Source organism: Ambystoma mexicanum, chromosome 13 (genome assembly GCF_040938575.1).
Source record: "Ambystoma mexicanum isolate Mex_15411 chromosome 13, UKY_AmexF1_1, whole genome shotgun sequence".
NCBI classification, from domain to species: domain Eukaryota; kingdom Metazoa; phylum Chordata; class Amphibia; order Caudata; family Ambystomatidae; genus Ambystoma; species Ambystoma mexicanum.
In genome coordinates this window covers 282922989-282942488 of record NC_090938.1, presented here as the reverse complement: position 1 = coordinate 282942488, position 19500 = coordinate 282922989, and the positions used below count along the sequence as shown (strand labels likewise).

At 40.4% G+C, this 19500-nt stretch overlaps 1 protein-coding gene across 1 annotated transcript; it reads right to left on the bottom strand.

Moving 5' to 3' along the window:
• Positions 1–212: 212 nt before the first annotated feature.
• Positions 213–13048, bottom strand: LOC138521169 (uncharacterized). Its single transcript, XM_069633758.1, has 2 exons — positions 12809–13048; positions 213–3192 (listed from the first exon to the last, which is right to left on the bottom strand). The coding sequence occupies exon 2, from the start codon at positions 3138–3140 to the stop codon at positions 1350–1352; it is 1791 nt and encodes a 596-aa protein (XP_069489859.1). The 5' UTR covers positions 3141–3192; positions 12809–13048; the 3' UTR covers positions 213–1349.
• Between the last annotated feature and the right edge of the window lie 6452 nt (positions 13049–19500).

Here is a 19500-nt window from a genome sequence, read left to right as displayed (position 1 = left end):
CCACTACCTTATATACGGTAGGGAGCTATGTTCAGAGAGTCTCTCTTCCCGTTGGCTCATGTACCTCCAACAAGTTATACTACAGTCATTCACAATTATTCATACTGATTCTGACATACACACATCTGTCTTAAAATGACCATTGCACTGTTTAAAAATCTCCCCACATCATTGGCATTGTAATGGTAAATAGAAAATAAACCACCCGTCTGTTTTCAAATATTTTCTGTATTATAAAATTTACATTTAGGCATGATCTCATTTTTTACAGCAATAAAAGGGAACAATCAAAGCATTTTCAATGACACACTGCAATTATAGTGGCGGAGAACAGAACTTAAATTGCAACATTAGCACTTGATAAAGACACGCACGGGACTTTCATTTTTCTAAACTGACTGCATACTTTCGTGCACACACACAGCTCCCCCAGTTAGGTAATTACCTTATCTGTTCAGATTCTTCTCTCTGTGAATGTGGCTCTCTTGGCGTAACTCCAATAAAAAGGAACGCTTGCCTTCTCAAGCCGGGGTCATTGCCTGGAATTCTCAGCTTTTTCAGATAGGACTGCCTCTGCCAGTGGAAAGGTAATTCTTTCAGCTTTCCCCAGTCTCGACTGCAGCAGGACACCCCCACAGCCAGGTCTTCTCCCCAGTAGTGCAGAAAGATGTCTGCCTGTCTTTTTCCCTGCTACTGCCCACTAAAACTTTCCTCTCAGCCCTCTTTATGACGTGTTCCAATGAAATCCATCATCTCTCATCCTCCTACTTTTCAACAATAGCTTCGCTTATACATTTGCAATTGTTGCAAATCTGACTTCCTCCTTCCTGCCGTTACTGTGCACAACAACACGGATAATCAGGCAGAGAAGAGAAAAATCTGCACACTCATTTAAATGGTTTTCAAAGTATGCCTAATTCTGCAGTAGAGAACACATTTTATTAGTGGGTTATATTAAAATAAGGTTTTATTAGTCAGGTTAATTGTTAATATGTTAGCTGTTAATTTTCAAATGTGTCTCTAGCAATATAGGCATTTCAGGTGAAAAATAGTGTGCATTTTTAAATGAACACGTGTGCTTTTAACTGTAAAAATAGCTTTGCATCTTATATATTAAAATCGTTTTTTTGACTGAATAGCCTGTCTTTCCTTGTTAATCTGCTAACCCATATAGCAATGCACCGCACCCTTGTGGTGGTGCTGCAAAAAAAAAAATGCTACTTGTGCAGTAGTACTGTACTCTGTGCTGTAACATGCCAAATATCCTTACATATACCCTCCTTTTGTTTTTTAGAACTTGGCTATAATCCAAGCCAATCTCTAAAAACAACTTGTTCTTTCTTTTTCTCTTAAAATGCATGTGTATTGGGATATCTTTCTCTTCCTGACGTAGTCAGTAAAATCAGTAACATTTTCATTTTTACTGATAGCACAATCAACCATCCACCCATGATTAGCACCAAGATAGCCAAACCCACTATTGAGCGTTCCCCCCAGGTTCCCCAATTAAATCTTTCCACTTCTATTATGCCCAGATTACTAATTGTAATATTGTTTTTTCGCAAATTCATTTTCATAACATGTCTTTCTTTGTGATTCAATAAATATTCCACATCTGGATCTATTGGAAAAGTATCCCTTTGAAAAAAATCGATATTTTCCACTTGGCTTTCCCAAACATCATTTGTTACATGGAACAATGTTAATCCCCCAATTGACACAATTGCATCCTTTGGAACCTGTAAATAAAAAACATTATATTTTACCTGTTTAACCACGTATGTTCCATGGTTTAAATGTACTACCGTCATGTTCTTTAAACAGGTACTGACCAACCATTTACCTCTGACCATCTTAGCCTGTGCCATTTCTTCACTCCCCATATTACTAATAATCACTTCACATCCCTCTGATATACTTGGGTCAGATTTCAATCCACAAATAGCATCTGTGGCATCAGGAACAAACGGTTTACCTGGACACATATAATTTTGTTCTTTAAATGTTACACATGTTTCCAGGTTTGGTATTAAATAAACTTCAGGTTCCCATGACTGAAATGCCACCACTTCTGGAGTCTTAATCTTAATGAATTTGTCCTCTTGCCAAAATCCCACGTTGTGTACCCACTTCGTTTGATAAATAAGTTCAGGGGCTACAAATGGGATGCATAGCAAAAATCCGATCTCTAGTCTTTCCAAGTCCACATATAACGGCATTGCATTCCCCATTTCGAATGCAATTCTTATCTGTATAAGGTCAATTTCCCTCCTGGTCAATCTTTCTATCATTTGCCGAATGATATCCTGCGAAACAAAATACAAGGGAATATGTCCTTGAATCAATTGTGAAACTGCAGTTTGAACTTCTCTCATATAATTCGTTAATAGTCTATCAACAGGACTCATTATGTTCAATATTTCATTTAAAGTTCTGTCATGCTTAAGTATTATTTTAGTCGCCCGTTGCATCACATCCGCTTGTTCATTTAGAATGATTGCAGTTTCATTTATGAATCTTACTTGTTCATCCAGTCCCCCTCTAATTCCATCTAATGTCTTTTGTATTATTTCTAGGTCAATACTCAGTTGTTGTGCTTTAGTACTCAGTGTTCCTACCGAAATAGAATTGGCTGTTGATATTGTAGTACCTATTATTGCCCCAATTATAGACATTACCATTGATATCGCGAGCATCACCGCACCTCTCTTTCCTCTCTTCTTCTTAATGTCTGCTGAATTCACGAATGTTTTTTCCAATTGCATTAATATATCTCTTATTGACTGCTTAGCGTCCTCTTTTCTTATTTCCAGCCACTCTTTAGTCTGTTCAATCTTAATTCCGGTATTGTTCAAATGTTTTTCAATCAAAATCTCAGGATCCAATGGTATGTAGATATTTTGGAAAATCATCCTTCTATCACTCATGATGAATCCTGGTGCTTCTTCTACCGCGATACCAGATGCTGGTCCAGGTTCAATGACAACCTGTGCTTCTGAATTCTTGAAGATCCCTCCAAATATCACTATTGTTAAACATGTCATCGGTATCATCTTCAATGCTGATCGCTTTGTAGCCTTGGTCTTCACCCCTCTTTGGGGCTTTCCCGGAATCCGTCCTCGCGGTCTCCAGTACTCCATCGTCTCCCGTGGCCTCTGATCCCGGAACCTCCGACCAAATAATGTTAATTGTCTAAATCAAAATAGAAAATAAACAGATTAAGTACATAGCACAATACTAATTTCCACCTTTTTGCCAAAAATAAAACATGCTTGGTAAAAATACTTCTTTTTTTTTTTTTTTTTTTTTCTGAAATTAAACACAAGTTAAAAGAAAACAAACACATATAAAACAGCATTCAATATTTAATACACTTTCTCTCTGTACACCAACCACGAGCTTCCGTTATATGTGCATTTATTTATTTATTTATTTATATTATATATTTATTTATTTATTTATTTATATTATATATTTTCACATATATTACAGTGTTTATGTGCCATCATAACAATCAACTTTTTTTTTTTTTTAACTTCTTTGTCACTGCCTCCTGATTACACCCATTTATTTTCTCAAGGGACTCTATCCGTTTCCACATGCTCAAGCTGCCTGATCTCATGTCTGGGATGGCATGGTTTGATTTGATTTACATGGACAAACTGCTCTATTGCTGTTTCACCTTCATTTTTCAAAATTTTATACACTACAGGAGAGACTTTATCTATAATTCGGAATGGCCCCTGCCAGGCTGCCAGAAATTTAGAATTTTTCTGTTTACTTTTCCCAAAATGAAACTTGTACACCTGATCCCCTACATTGTATTCCTTTACTGATGTCTTTTTGTCATAATATGACTTAGCACTGTCAGCAGCTCTTTCCAGATTTCTCTGCACAAAAGCAAATGCATGTTGCAAATGCCTCCTCATTTCATCAATATATTCATGAACTGTGGATGCACTCACTAGAGTTTGCTCATGTGTTCTGTATAGTAGGTGTTGTGGTAACACCATTTTCCTACCTGTTAAGACCTCATGGGGGCTAACACCTGTTGCTTTGGCAGGAGTCGACCTGATTGCCATCAAAACCAATGGTAAACGCAAATCCCAGCTGGAACCTGCTTCTGCCACAAATTTCTTTAAAATGTCCACAACAGACCTATTGCTTCTTTCAACTGTACCTGAAGACGCCGCCCGATATGCGATATGTAGTTTCCTTTTCACACCTAGTATTTGCCATACCTTACTCATTAGAGTACTTGTGAAATGACTTCCTCTGTCTGACTCAATTCTTTGTGGCAACCCAAACCTTGAGAACACATGGTTCACCAGCAATGTGGCTGCTGTTTGCGCACTACAATCTGGTGCGGGAATGCACTCAATCCATTTTGACATCAAACATACCACACTCAAAATATAGCGGTGTCCCCTGCTCGACCTTTTTAAAGGACCTACATAGTCTATTTGCAAATCTGACCATGGGAGAGTTAGGCCTCTTTTCATCAATGGTGCTCTATGCATTGGTGAAGCAGGTTTAAATTGGGCGCATACTAGACATCCTCTAGTATATAATTCCACATCTTGGGACATATGTGGCCAGTAAGCATAATCTTTTAGTATTTCTAATGTCTTTTGTGAACCTCTATGGCCTGCAGTTATGGCATCATGTGCATGGTGTAGCATTAGTCCTCTGAATGAAAGGGGTACTACCCACTGTATTTGCCCTGTTATGGACTCTCTAATCATGAGTCCATCCTGTAATCTAATTCGTGTTTTGTTCTTTAATAACACCCTCAACTCTTCTTTTCCCATACAATCATTTTCTGTTAAAGGATTTTGTTCAGGATCCATCAAATGATTATAATAGATTCCCAAAATTTGATCATTCTTTTGTGCCTCAATCAAATCTTGGTCTGGCGTGTCATGACTCCACTGCACCACCGGTTGATCTACCTCCTTTGGTGCTTTAGACCGTGTGACTGCATCAATTTGTATTTCACCCATTAAATAATCAATAGGTAGCAATTCTCCCATCACAGCCCCAATCTTAGCCAGATGGTCTGCCTTATCATTTCCCTCCTTATCCTCTCCTGGTGTTTTTAAATGCCCACGAATTTTTCTCCAGTATATTGTTAAATTATTTTCTGACACCAATTTGTCTATGGCTTGTATCATTTTTCCATGTTTAAGTGGCTTTTTGTTGTATGTAACCATGCCTCTTGCTTTCCAACCAGGCAAATACTCCACAAAGCTATTCCGTGCATAGTCAGAATCAGTCACCAGGACAATTTCACTGAACTTTTTATCAACTGCAGTAGCAATTGCTTTATAGATGGCTGCCAATTCCGCCACCTGACTGCTCCTATCTCCAATCCTCATCCCTATACTAGGAACGCCTTCACATTTCAACCAGACATTTCCTATTCCTGCCACTAATTGTTTATTACTGTCATTTTCAATGTGAAAAGCACAACCATCCACGTATACAGTTGGCAAATCCTTGCATGTTTTTTCATCAAAAGCTTTGTGTGGTGATTGTTCAAATTCCTGTAAACTAGCTTCCACATCCATTTCATTTGTTATTTGTTCAGCTGCACAGTCATGTAAGTCAGCTAACCCTTGAGCAATTGGGCTCTTTTTATTTTGTCCATATCTTACTTCTACGGGAAAACCTTGTAATGCCAGCGTCCATGAAGTGATTCTGGATTGCGCTAGATTGCCTGATCTAATTCTTTTACTTTCTAAAAATTGCAAAGGTTGATGATTTGTTTCAATAATCACCTTTTCTCCCTGAACAATGGGGCGAAAATGTTGTAGCGCCCACACAGTGGTTAATAGGGCCTTCTCACATTCATTAAATTTCATTTCAACTTGGGAAAATGCCTTACTTGCATATGCAATGGTTTTGTGATTCAAATCGTGTTTTTGTGATAACACTGCTGACATACAATGTTCAGAAAAGCCTATTTCTATAAAGAAATCCCTATCCTTTATGGGGTATGCTAAACATGGTGCCTTTACAAGACATTCCTTCAATCTAGCCACTGCATCAGATTGCTCTCTTTCCCATCTCCAGGGAGTATTTAGTTTAAGCAGTTTAGTCAATGGTTGAGTGATTTCTGCATAATTCTCAATGAACTTTCTGTTATAGCCTGTCATCCCTAATAAACTTTTTACTCCTTTCACATTTTTAGGATCTTTTAATCTTTGTATGGCCTCTATTTTCTTCCTTTGTGGATTTAGCCCATGTTCAGTCACTTCATGCCCTAGAAAGTTCACTTTTTTCTTGCACCATTGTGCTTTTTGCAAAGATACTTTGGCGCCTGCTTTCTGCAATTGGCCAAGCACATGTCTTATTTCATCAAAATGGCTTTTAAGGTTTTCATTTTTTATCAAGACATCATCCACATAAACTATTGTCCCTCTTTCCGCTGCATCCGGCATGGCCTTTCTCAAAAATATGCCAAATTCACTCCCACTATTGATGTACCCGAACGGAGCTCTAAGCCAGGCATATTGAGTCCTGTCAAATGTAAAGGAAAATAGGTGTTGTATCTCCTCTGCCAATGGCACACACCAATATCCAGATGTGAGATCTAACGTGGTAAATACATTTGAACCATGTATCTGAGCTAGGCCCTGATCAATGAATGGTAGTGGCCATCTAGATACTGGTACTCTTTTATTTAACTCTCTTAAGTCTGCACACAGCCGCCATTGACCATTTGGCTTTAACACACCTAAAATAGGCGTATTGGATGTGCTATGAATGGGCCTAATTATTCCCCGTGATTCCAAATTTTTAATAATCTCTGCCAATGATTCTAAACATGCCAGCGGTAGTCTATACTGGCGTACAAACACTGGATTTCTGCTACAACCTTCTGGTAGTGTGGCCACATGTAAATCAGTTAAACCACAATCATAAGCATCTTTTGCAAATACATCCTTGAACTCCATAAATATTTCCCTCAGAGTGCGTCGATCCTCATCGCTGTTACATGCATCCGCTAAGGAGATCTGCTCTTCTACCATTCTGGAAAATTCTGGAAACTCTTCTGGTAAAGGAATCTCAGCGCTTTCCTCTAACTGTGTGGCTGTGTCTTTTTGTAGAGCTGCCACTTTCAAATATTTTGGCATATCAGCTTCCACTTCAATGGGCTGATTTCCTGTTTCATTTTCATTTAAATTAAATATTATGCAATCCTCTTGATGGCAGCACACTGTCTCATTTGAATCATAAGGATACACAGAATGAATTTTAAACATTCCTTTGGGCTGAGAGTCCAGGTGTTCTGGCAACTCGCCCTTGGCATCTACATATTTTTCAGGAATATTCCCAATCACCATGTTATTTAAATCTGCCGTATAATGTGATTTTTGTATGGCCATTCCTAATGGGGAGTTTTCCTCTAAATGAATATCCTGACAACCTTTATTATTCACCATGATTTTTACAGATCCCTCACCAATGTCTACCAATGGAATGTATTCATAATCCAGGCCTTGCTGTTTTATGGATTCATTCAGGCATACAAATGCATCAGAGCCTTTCATCTGCTGTCCATTTTTGCATTTCAGTGTTATTGCAAACTGTTTTGTAAATGCAGGAATAATAGTATTTTTCCTCATCTGTAATTCGACTGCATAAGGAACTAGTTGTGCACAATGATAAGCCCTTCTTTTGTCTTCAAATTCAGGCGCCGGCCCACCTAGGCGCGACCATATTTTTTGATTAAGGAAATCTAACACCATACACATTCTGTGCATGATGTCATTGCCCATGTAAAATTCATTTTGTGCTCCACTCACTATCCATACATTATGGTAAATTGCTTTCTGCCCAATGCTAATTTTAAGCATGCATCTGCCTGTAATTCGGTTTTCAAAGTTTGGACTGTCCAACCCAGAAACATATTGGTTTTTAATCCTAAATTTCGGGATTTCTTCCCTCTCCATAATTTTTTGCAACAATTTCTCATTAATGAAACTCCTTTCATGTTCAAGCGCTAAAGTGGCTTTTATTGTTTTAAGATAATCATTTATACCAGCGTGAACCCATGGTTGCTCATCTTCCATGTGTATCTCTGCCAGAGTGGTAATGTGTTTTTCTGAATCTGTTTTAGGAACAATATTCTGTTTGCATGTATTCTCTTTTAAATAGAAACGTAATGTGTGTTCGTCTATGGCAGTCTGCCAATCTTTCCTTGGGTCCAAGTATATTTGTACAGGTAGTTTTTCATTGTCGCTCTGATCTTTGTCTTGACACCTTAATATAACAGTGACACTAGGTATGCAGCTATTCTGTAGATATACCTCCACAGCATCCTTTGTTTTGGCAACGGTGTGACATTCTTTTATATTGCTGTTTTGTGATTTTAGTTTCTTAGGCCTCAATGGTTTTTTGGTTAAGGACCACAGCACTCCATTCACCCCATCTATGAGAGGAGACAATCTTTTCAGGCAATCTGTCCCCATCAGAAATGGAATTTCACAAATAGATGTGATCAATACCTCTTGTTTCATTCTGTGCTTTCCTATTTTTATGTCAACCTCAGTTACACCTATGATGGGCACCTCCTCCCCATTAAAGTTATGCACTGGGCCTTGATTTGCCTTCACTGTGATCTGACTCTGTGGAGGCCTCCCTTCATTGATACTCTTTACCAGCTCCTTGGACATAATTGTGGCCTGTGCGCCAGTGTCAATCATAGCAAAGGTGTGGCATTTTTCTTCTACAGTGATGGGTGCATAATATCTGTCCTCAACTTCCTCTAATACACATAAGAAATGTGAATTCTTACTGATTTCAGGGCTCACCTTTCTCAGGCCTTTTTCACTTTTGGCTAAGCACATTGGTAAATGAAAAGACATTTTTCCCTCCTTTTTACCCATTTCTGTGCGAGATATTTTATTCATTTCTCCATGTTCAGAGGTTTTTTGGAGTGTGGCCACCGTTCGCCCATCCATCTGGGTAACATCAGAGACCACATTACAACCTTCCAACTGAACATGTGTCACAACATCATTCAGCAATTTGTCATTTTTTAATTCTGTGCATTTGTGATCATTTAGTGTAATACCAGCCCTTTCAGCCTCTTCAAAAATATGTGGCTCAAAGAATTTTTCAGGTGATTGACTTGTACCCTCCTTGTGAGTATTTCCTTTTTCTGTCTGTGTTTGGTAATTGTTTTGCTTGCCCAGGGAAGGAGCTATGGCATCCCCATTTACTCCCTGTTCACTGGTATTCCCCATGCATGAGTCATTTTTCTTAAATCTGTCCCTTTGTTCTTTTGGAATTCCTAATGTTTCTTTTTCATTTGTGCAAATCTTTACTGTTTTATTTAGCTCTAAGTTAAACCGTACCTCTTTTTTAGAAGTATTTGCACTTTCTGTCACAATTTCATTTACTGGTACTTTCATTTTTAATCCATTAGTCATCTCAGAGTCGTTATGCAAAGTTATATCAGAGCAATCTGTCATTTTGGCACTGCAGTTATCATGAGTACTTAGTCACTTTTCGGAAGCCCCCCGGTCATTGCTATGGCCATCAGCCCCCTCTTTGGAAGGTTGTTTTTGCGCTGTATAGAGCTTTCCTATTTGCTCAGCTAACATTTTCACTTGGGCCTCAAGGCATTGGAACCTTTCCACCTCTCTAGGATCCTCTTTCTGTGGCCTAGGTCGATATTGGTTGTTTTCCCCCTGATTGGATCTATTCTGATACCTCTCAGGTGATTGATACCGGTTGGGATGGTTTCTGAATTCTTGATTCATTTGTGGAGGGGAGCGGTTTGCACCCATCCTTTGATTATAGTCCCCTGGTGGGGAATCATTGTACTGGCGTGGACTGTAGTTCACGTTTTGCCTCATGTCCTGTCTCTCAGATTGTGGGTACTGGCCCCTATATTGATTTCCATTATCAGTAAATCGATCCACATATCGGGGCCTATCCTGATTACCATATATCATGGTGCTGGGATCAAATCTGCTCTGTGTCCCCAATGACTGGTAGGGACCATCATTTCTTTGATCTTGATTTTGTCTCTGGTTATTGTTCATACCTGCCATATCAGACCGGTATCTTACCCGGGGTCTATCTCCTAAATATCTAGGGCTGATGTAGCTCTCTCTATTACTAGGATCATGTGATTGGAACATTGGTACAGGCAATGGCGATCTTTGTTGATTACCCCTTTGTTCAGGTGTCACATTATTTTTACCTTGGCTTTGAGCAGACTCAAGGGACATTTTGGCTGACCTGATTTCCATTACTGTGGCTGAGGGTTCTTTAGATTTAGGCCTAGTATCTTTCATTTTATCACTTTCTCTACCCTGACAATAGAGTACCTCATATAGCTTGGTGCTTTGATGTACAATCCATTCAAGGGACTTGTCACGGTCAAATTCACGGACCAATTGGGATATGATGTCTTTCTGTAGCCCATAGAAGTATGCGGTTTTAAACTCATTGGAATTTGAGTCAAAAGATACATCAAAGCGAGAGAATGCTCTTTTTAAGTCTTGTAAAAATTGGCGAGGTGATGTATTAGGTCCAGCAGTAATAGTGTACGCAACTTTCTTTGCCTCTTGCAATGACTGAAAAGGAGAAAAATGACGCCTAATTTCTTTTTCAAACTCCAGCCATGTCATATTCTGCTGTTCATTTAATCCCCTTATGATGCTGGCCGTCGGGGCATCTAAAGTTAAATGAAAATATTGTCTGTACTGTTCCTTAGGTATCTGGAGCGCTTTAAAAATGTCATGCACCGCTTCTAAGTGATCCTCAATGCAGCATTCACCTCCCTTTTTAAATGGTTTGATCAGGGCTTTAATGGATTTCATTATTTTTATGGGGCTACTTGTTGCAATGCATGGAATTGCACTATTTTGTGATTCAATCCTGTTTTCAGGTGTATGAGATTGGTGGCTGCCCCCAATGGGAGTATCAAATCCCCCAAGGGCGCTGCAACCAAGTTCAGTCACCGGCCCAGTCACTGGGGCACTAGCTCTTTGGGCAGAGCTAGAATTCACCTCCACTCCATTGAATGTGGTACCCTGCCGCCTCTCCTGTGACCTGGGAATGCACATTTGCTGTTCTAAGTCCTTACACTTTTTAAGGAGTCTGTTGGCTTCATCATGCAAATAATTATTTTCATCACTCATTTTATTAATTGCCTCCTGCATGTCACACATTTGAATTTGGCATTCATTGAACTCTTTATTTCTTTTGTCTCTTTCTTGAATCATTTTAATCATTTCTTGTTCTACACTCTGGAGATCACCTTCTTTTTCACAATGTTCTTTTTGTAAAATCTGCATTTCTGAAACAACCTCATCTTTATCCTGCCTAATGTGATCCACTAAGGCTTTTAAGTGTGTCAATTCTTGCTCACTATCTTCAAATTGTTTCTTGCTTTTGGATAACTGAGTATCAAAGTCTCTGCATTTTAATTGCATGTCTTTTTGGCATACATCCAATTCTGCTCTCAACATTTCCTGATTTTTACTTGCCCCATCTATTTCAGTCTTTAACCTGTTAATTAGCTGAGTATCATTCTCTTGCATTCGCAGTGACTTGTTTAAAATAAACCATATTTTGCCGCATAGACGTATTAAACAGTCTTTCTCTGCACTTTTATCGGCTGCATTCAATAATCTCGTAAGGCAGACCTGAATTATGCTGCCTTCTGCAAAAATATTGTCTAGTTTTTCTTTCTGCACCTCACCCTGAATGCGGTTACTCCATTCTAAGGTACTGTTCGAAGACCAATTCCCATGTGCAAATAACTTTGCCTCTAAATATTGCACTAGATCTGAGAATGTGGTTTCCCTTTGTGACATTCTGAAATTCGTTTTTAGTGGCACACTGCTATTATAAAATGGGTTCCCTTTAATGTGCAAATGGCAGTGTGAGACACGCTTGCCACGCCCAGTAGGTACTCTATGATCACTTTCCCGGCCTGCAACGCACCATAAATATGTAGGGTATTTTGTGGAGATTTGGGGCCTGACGGTATTTTATTACCGCCGAGAAATAACTTAGCAATAATCACTCTTTGTATTCAGATTTGGCCATGTGCAACAATAATACAATGGACATGCATTATTTCAGCACCCAGACCTGCATATTTGGTATACGTGGTTGGTGGTATTTTGGTGAGCATAATTCCCTTGTTTTATTTGTGGCCCCAATGTCCAGAATCCCTTATCTTCGCTTAGATTTTTCGTGTGATCACTAGAGAGACCTCAGACCTGCATTCTAGGGAAACCACAATTTCCAGGGATAGTGTTGGTGCGCCACCATGGGCAAACTCACTGACTTATTTACGACAGAGAGCTATATGTGGTAGTCTTGTGGTAATTTCCACTACCTTATATACGGTAGGGAGCTATGTTCAGAGAGTCTCTCTTCCCGTTGGCTCATGTACCTCCAACAAGTTATACTACAGTCATTCACAATTATTCATACTGATTCTGACATACACACATCTGTCTTAAAATGACCATTGCACTGTTTAAAAATCTCCCCACATCATTGGCATTGTAATGGTAAATAGAAAATAAACCACCCGTCTGTTTTCAAATATTTTCTGTATTATAAAATTTACATTTAGGCATGATCTCATTTTTTACAGCAATAAAAGGGAACAATCAAAGCATTTTCAATGACACACTGCAATTATAGTGGCGGAGAACAGAACTTAAATTGCAACATTAGCACTTGATAAAGACACGCACGGGACTTTCATTTTTCTAAACTGACTGCATACTTTCGTGCACACACACAGCTCCCCCAGTTAGGTAATTACCTTATCTGTTCAGATTCTTCTCTCTGTGAATGTGGCTCTCTTGGCGTAACTCCAATAAAAAGGAACGCTTGCCTTCTCAAGCCGGGGTCATTGCCTGGAATTCTCAGCTTTTTCAGATAGGACTGCCTCTGCCAGTGGAAAGGTAATTCTTTCAGCTTTCCCCAGTCTCGACTGCAGCAGGACACCCCCACAGCCAGGTCTTCTCCCCAGTAGTGCAGAAAGATGTCTGCCTGTCTTTTTCCCTGCTACTGCCCACTAAAACTTTCCTCTCAGCCCTCTTTATGACGTGTTCCAATGAAATCCATCATCTCTCATCCTCCTACTTTTCAACAATAGCTTCGCTTATACATTTGCAATTGTTGCAAATCTGACTTCCTCCTTCCTGCCGTTACTGTGCACAACAACACGGATAATCAGGCAGAGAAGAGAAAAATCTGCACACTCATTTAAATGGTTTTCAAAGTATGCCTAATTCTGCAGTAGAGAACACATTTTATTAGTGGGTTATATTAAAATAAGGTTTTATTAGTCAGGTTAATTGTTAATATGTTAGCTGTTAATTTTCAAATGTGTCTCTAGCAATATAGGCATTTCAGGTGAAAAATAGTGTGCATTTTTAAATGAACACGTGTGCTTTTAACTGTAAAAATAGCTTTGCATCTTATATATTAAAATCGTTTTTTTGACTGAATAGCCTGTCTTTCCTTGTTAATCTGCTAACCCATATAGCAATGCACCGCACCCTTGTGGTGGTGCTGCAAAAAAAAAAATGCTACTTGTGCAGTAGTACTGTACTCTGTGCTGTAACATGCCAAATATCCTTACACTCTGCGAGCCACATCATAACTTGCTGATTGTGTTGAATGTTTTGGACGACTTAGCCAGGCTCTCCCCGATCTCCTTTAATAAGCAGAAATCTTGTCTGTTCCCATTGGCGGGACTGCTCTGCTAGAGGGGAGCACCTTTACCAGACTGGGGATTGAAATGGAGACACATACTTTTAAATATTTGGGGATACAAATTGCACATACACCCAGGGATATGCATACGCTTAACACAGGTAGAGTGGTGGATGGTGTTAAGAAGTGGATAACATTTTGGGCTTTGTTGCCCCTCTCTTATGGGTAGGGTTGCTATTACTAAAATGATTGTCCTCCCTAGATTTCTGTATGGCTTTACAAATGTCCATTTCTATATAGAGGCAGCTTTTTTTCGTGAACTTGACACCATACTCAGATTTTTTATGGTGCCTGAAACTGCAAAGATTGGTGCTTAATGTTTTATTCTTGCCCTATCAGGAAGGTGGGGTACCTTTGCCACGACTGGAACTTTACTATTTGGCAGCACAGTTAAGCTTTATAGCAAAATGGCTGTCCGACTAATTCACGTCTGAACACAAGTTACTTCACACATTGGTGAGACCTGCATGGCTCTGATTGGCCCTGTGGCTCCTGACTAATCAAACTGACCCTCACCCCCAGATCTTGCCATTAGGATCCTAGGCCCCCAGCTTTCCAGGATCAATTCATTCGATTCATCGTACCATCTGAACAAGAGAGGAGACTGCCTCCTAGTTTATTCTGCAATGCTTTTTAAATTAATTTGTCCCAAACATACCCACGACTTCATATTGGAAATCCATCTGTTTTAGAAGTGCTTTGTGTCCCCAGAATCCGTATTGTGTGGGAACAACTGTTCTTCATCGCACTCACACAATACTACACCCGGGGAGCTTAAGCTAACATATATTAACAACTTAATCACGCTTTTTAGACACATTTCAGGTACAATCTTCATCACTTTTGGATCTATGCAAGAGTCCAAAGAGGAATAAGTGATGGGTACCATTTTTAAAAGTATAATTATGGCGTTTTGTGTCTTCTGTTGTCTCTACCTCTTTACCCTTATCCTTTTATGGAGACTAATCTTTGTAGATGCACAAGCTGTGACTCCTACTAGTATAACCCAAATCCAAGCAGTTATGGCCATCATGTCAGGTAGGGCGATAAGCACTGCCAAACTTGTACGAATAAGTAAGAGCAGTGCAGACGTAGATTTAGGTGGGGTTGATTCCTATCTAACTGATTCGACCCGGGTATCTTATAACATGTGGTATAAGCACATGATCACTAGAGAGAGCCATTATGTCTGCTCTCTCATCCCCTATGCCATGATTGCCTCCAGAATGTTTGTGACAACTGAAATCCCAGTAGCGAGGGCACAATGCATCATGTATTTATTGTTGTGCACCACAAGGGTAAGATTTCAAGGGAAAGAGCTGTCTTAAAATGGATGTCCAAAATGACTTTAGCATATGAAGACAACTATATAAAGATCCTAGACATGATGGATGATTACTGGAAAAAAGATCCGGCCATAGAATCCATAACTGAAGGTCCACAAAAAGGAGAAACAAGGGCAGTGACACTAAAGGAGTTACCATGTCCCGAAAGAGGACGAGTGGAGATAGGAGGAGAATCAGGATGCTCGGAAACACCACATATGCTGGTGTATGGACAGGTATACAGAGCTGACGGATGGAAAGGAGGGGTTATGGAGAGCAAGGCACATGCACTCATAACAGTTCCATTTTGAATTGTACAAGAATAAAATGACAAACGTCTAAAAGAATGGGAATGAAGTGCGAAGTTACTGACATGAGTAGAGAATGAAGCTGGACCAATGCCCATAATACTGTTCAAGTGAGCAGCATTATGTTTCCAAAACTATGGTCCAGTAAAGGTTGGAGAAAACAAGGAATGTAAGCAGACAGTAAAAGTTCCAGGTATGAAGGTTGGAACAGCTTTATTGATCATTTTTGGGCCTGCGGATCAAAGGCATACATGAAACTGCCACTCCACTGCAGAGGGACATGCTCACTGGTGCACCTCAACACACCAGCATTGGAAGTACCTCAGAAGGATATCAAACTAGAAGGATTCCCCAAGATGGACTGTAACAGAAGGAAAAAAAGATCTGTAGAGCTGACCAGAGTGAAGAAGGGAAACTATGCATCATCAAAAATGGAAAAGTCCATGGATGCAATATCACCTGAGCATAGACTGTTTAGCAGAACAGAAGTATTCTTTGCATCCATCATTCCCGCATTGCAGGCCAGCACATGCCCAAAATGGCTCCAGATCATGAAGTAGGAGCTGATGCAGACAATAAATTTGACCGTCAGTGGGTTCAATGCAATCAAAGAAGAGATCCAAGCAGTGAGGTTAATGGTGCTACAGAATGGATATGTTTTACATTTGCTAACAGCACTGGATGGAGGAGTTTGCACCAAGATCAGGTCCTCTTGCTTTACATTCCACCCAGCAAATGATAATGACAATGGGACACTCACTGAGGCGGTTACCAGGTTATCAGAGATGCATGCCAAAATAGAGGCACAGACAAATGCTGCAGGAAAGGATGAAGGTTGACTGTCACATCTTCTCATGGATACCAACTGGATGACCAACCGGCTGAAGGTGTTGGCTGCTGCACTTGTATTAGTATTGGTGACTTTTTGTGCCTCAGGATATGCATCACACAATGCCGAAGGACAACTGAAAAAACTGTAGGGATAAAAGTACTGGTAGACGTAGACTCAGAAGACGAGATAAAAGCTCGAGATACACTGAAGGCTCAGATAACTGAGTGTCCTCTGTTCCCAGATTGAGTAGTGCTGGAGAATTCCTATGACACCAAAGACTTTTGGGAATAACGGGTTTGGTGCAGCCCTGGAGGAGACCACAGTTACGTGACATGAGTTTGGATGATCTTGCAAGATTCTACGGACACCTAGGGGGTGTGACAAAGATATAGCTCCTGAAGTTGAAGCTGAATAAGGTTGAAGGAGTGGTCGACAGGTCGACCAGAGGGGAGATTGAAGAGAGGGTCCAGGGAATGGCCCTCCTGTCCCCTATGCGACTTTCAACCCGCAGGATGAAGAATTAAAGGTGTAACTCATTGTTTGGCGAGTCACCAAATGCACCAATGTATCACAGATATTACAAGAGATATTCTCCCAGACATCCATTTAAACTGTATCCAGTGGATGGTTTCAAGGGGCAGAGGCCTCATCAATGGACTAGGTCAACTGAAAGAAAGCCAAGCATTGATGACGTCATTAGATACATCACAACATAGCCCCGTTAGTCATGAAGCAAATCTGCACTCATTCATGAGGCTACACAGACATACACTAGTTTATTGCTTTTAGGCATGAACAACATGCATGTATCTTCTGTAGGTAGAGGAGGGATACATTTACATAATGCTAAGAACCTTTCTCTTCTTTCGCCAAAGCGAAAGGGCAAGGCGCAGTATATGTGGACCAAGCTTGCATATGCTTTATTGCAACTAACCATAACTGCTTAATGTTCTACTTCAGCATCCAATTGGATATCTTCCTTCTTGGGACCTCAGACTGTCCAGGTTTTCGCTGGGGATGATCATTCCTCACCTATCATCCAAACATGTGGTGTCCCCCAGGGCTCCTGTTTGTCTCAGCTTCTATTTAATAAATACATCCGGCCCTTGCTTGACCTGTCAGATGCCCTGGCTGTCCAGTATACCAACTATGCTGATGACACTCAGGTTGTTCTTCAGCTCATTGGGCATTATGAGCAAGATCTTTGTGCTATAAATATCATCTACAATGCCATCCAGGACTGGATGGCTTGTAACTCGTTAGCACTTAACTGTAAAAAAAATGGAACTTTTGATTGTTGCTTCTAAAGCAGGTCTGAGTAAGCTGACGCCCGAGTATTCCAACTTTCGAGTTGCGGGCAATATTATTTCCGTCTCTAAGAAAGTTAAAACTCTGGGAGTAGCTCTTGACAAGGAAATATTTGAGAGGCATCATGTGTCTTACATCCGCTCCACATGTCTCATCACCAAGCGCATACATTACATTCGTCCTTTATCACTGCTGAAAATGGTGCCTTTGTATCTACCGCTCTTGTTAATTCGAGACTTGACTATTGCAACAGCTTGTTGGCAGGCACCACTGCTCTTAATTTTCGGGCTCTGCAGGTAACCCAAAATAATGCAGTCTGAGCGACTTTAGGTCTCTCTCGTCACGCACATGTTTCTATTTCCAGGAAAGCACTGCATTGGCTTCCTATTAAGCAAAGGATTACTCACAAAATTCTGACACTGGCTTTTAAATGCCTCTCTCATTCATGCCCCGTTTATCTGTCAGACTGTGTTAAGCCTAATCACAACACCAGGAGCTTCCGTTCCTTTATGGCGCCTACTTTTTTCCAACCTAGATTCAAACCCGCTTTGGTGGGACCAGCTTTGACCTTCAGGCACTACTTCTGTGTAATTCTCTTTCCTGCCTCTATGCATCTAGCTAGCAATCTCATTTCCTTCAAGAAAGCAATTAAACCTCATCTGTTCAACCTTAGCCCGGACTAATCCCATCATTCTCTATTGTTGTTTACTCTGGTTATGATTCTCTTCTTATGCTCCGTGTTCTCTTGTCTTGTTATGATCTTTGTATGCTCTGAGGCCTACGGGCAGGAGTCGCTTTACAAAAATGTAAATACATATAAAAATAAGAAGCCATGAAAACACATAGGGAACTTATAGGGTGACTGGAGTGAATGAGGCTGGAAACACAGTTGGATACATGGAAGTTGAGACACTCTCCCTGCAGCATGAGGCGCAGAGCTGGTGTTCACAGCCGACGACAAGGGTGGGTGGAACATTTCTGGTTCACTGAAGCAGCAAGCCACCTGCAAGAATTCGGAATAAAATCCTCATAATTTCAGACAGAAGGGCTCTGTTTTGTGGACCCTTTACACGTGACACAGCAGAGCAAGACAATGCCCATTTACTCGTGGTGGGAAGATAAGCTCTTCCCAGCGAGGCACAGTGAAGTGTTGCCCACCAAAACTGTGACCTGCAGGCACTGTCTCAGGCTAGGTGATCAGATCAGTAGCAACAATGTGGAACACACAGCACTCCATAGCCCTTCCCATTACCTTGAAAAGGTACACAGAGCTCTGTGACCAAAAAGGGTCCCAGGCCTGGGAGGCATCACTCTAGCCAATCCAGAAGCTCTATTTGTAAAGTGGCATAAAATGTTGCACAGGCCAATGGTCTTCCTGCGACCCTGCAACAATGTAGTGGGCAACCTTCGGGGGTAGTCTCAGGCAGCTACACCCGACATATTGAACCAGTGGGATAACTAACATAGAATTTCTATAGGTGAAAAGCCTGAACTAACCAACGGCAATACCTCGTATGTTTTTGGGGTGGACACGATTTTTGTGATGTCACTAGGGCATAAAACTCAGTGACATAGGTTTGGGAGCTGAGACTGCTGGAAAATTGTCTTTTCCTGTATGATCCTTGTCTTATGGAAAAAGAAAGACAGTAAACTTTGCCCCATGGCTGAGTCTTCTGTTTGTGAATTGGGGAGTTTTGATGGGCCTAAAATACATTGTTATTGCAAATCCGCAGTTCATCTGGTGTACTTCAACAGTCTTCTTTTATAACCTGAGTGAACTCCCCTTGCCCAGGTTTCAGGTTCAATTCAGTTCCAATGTCCAACAAAAAGAAACAAGTAAATCTGGGTTTGCAACAAAGTTGCAATACAGTTCTTGGCTCCTTCACCTCAGCAAGAGAAATTCTGTTAAATCAATGTTCAACAAAAACTGCAATTCTTCTTCTTTGAAGGAAAATGTCCA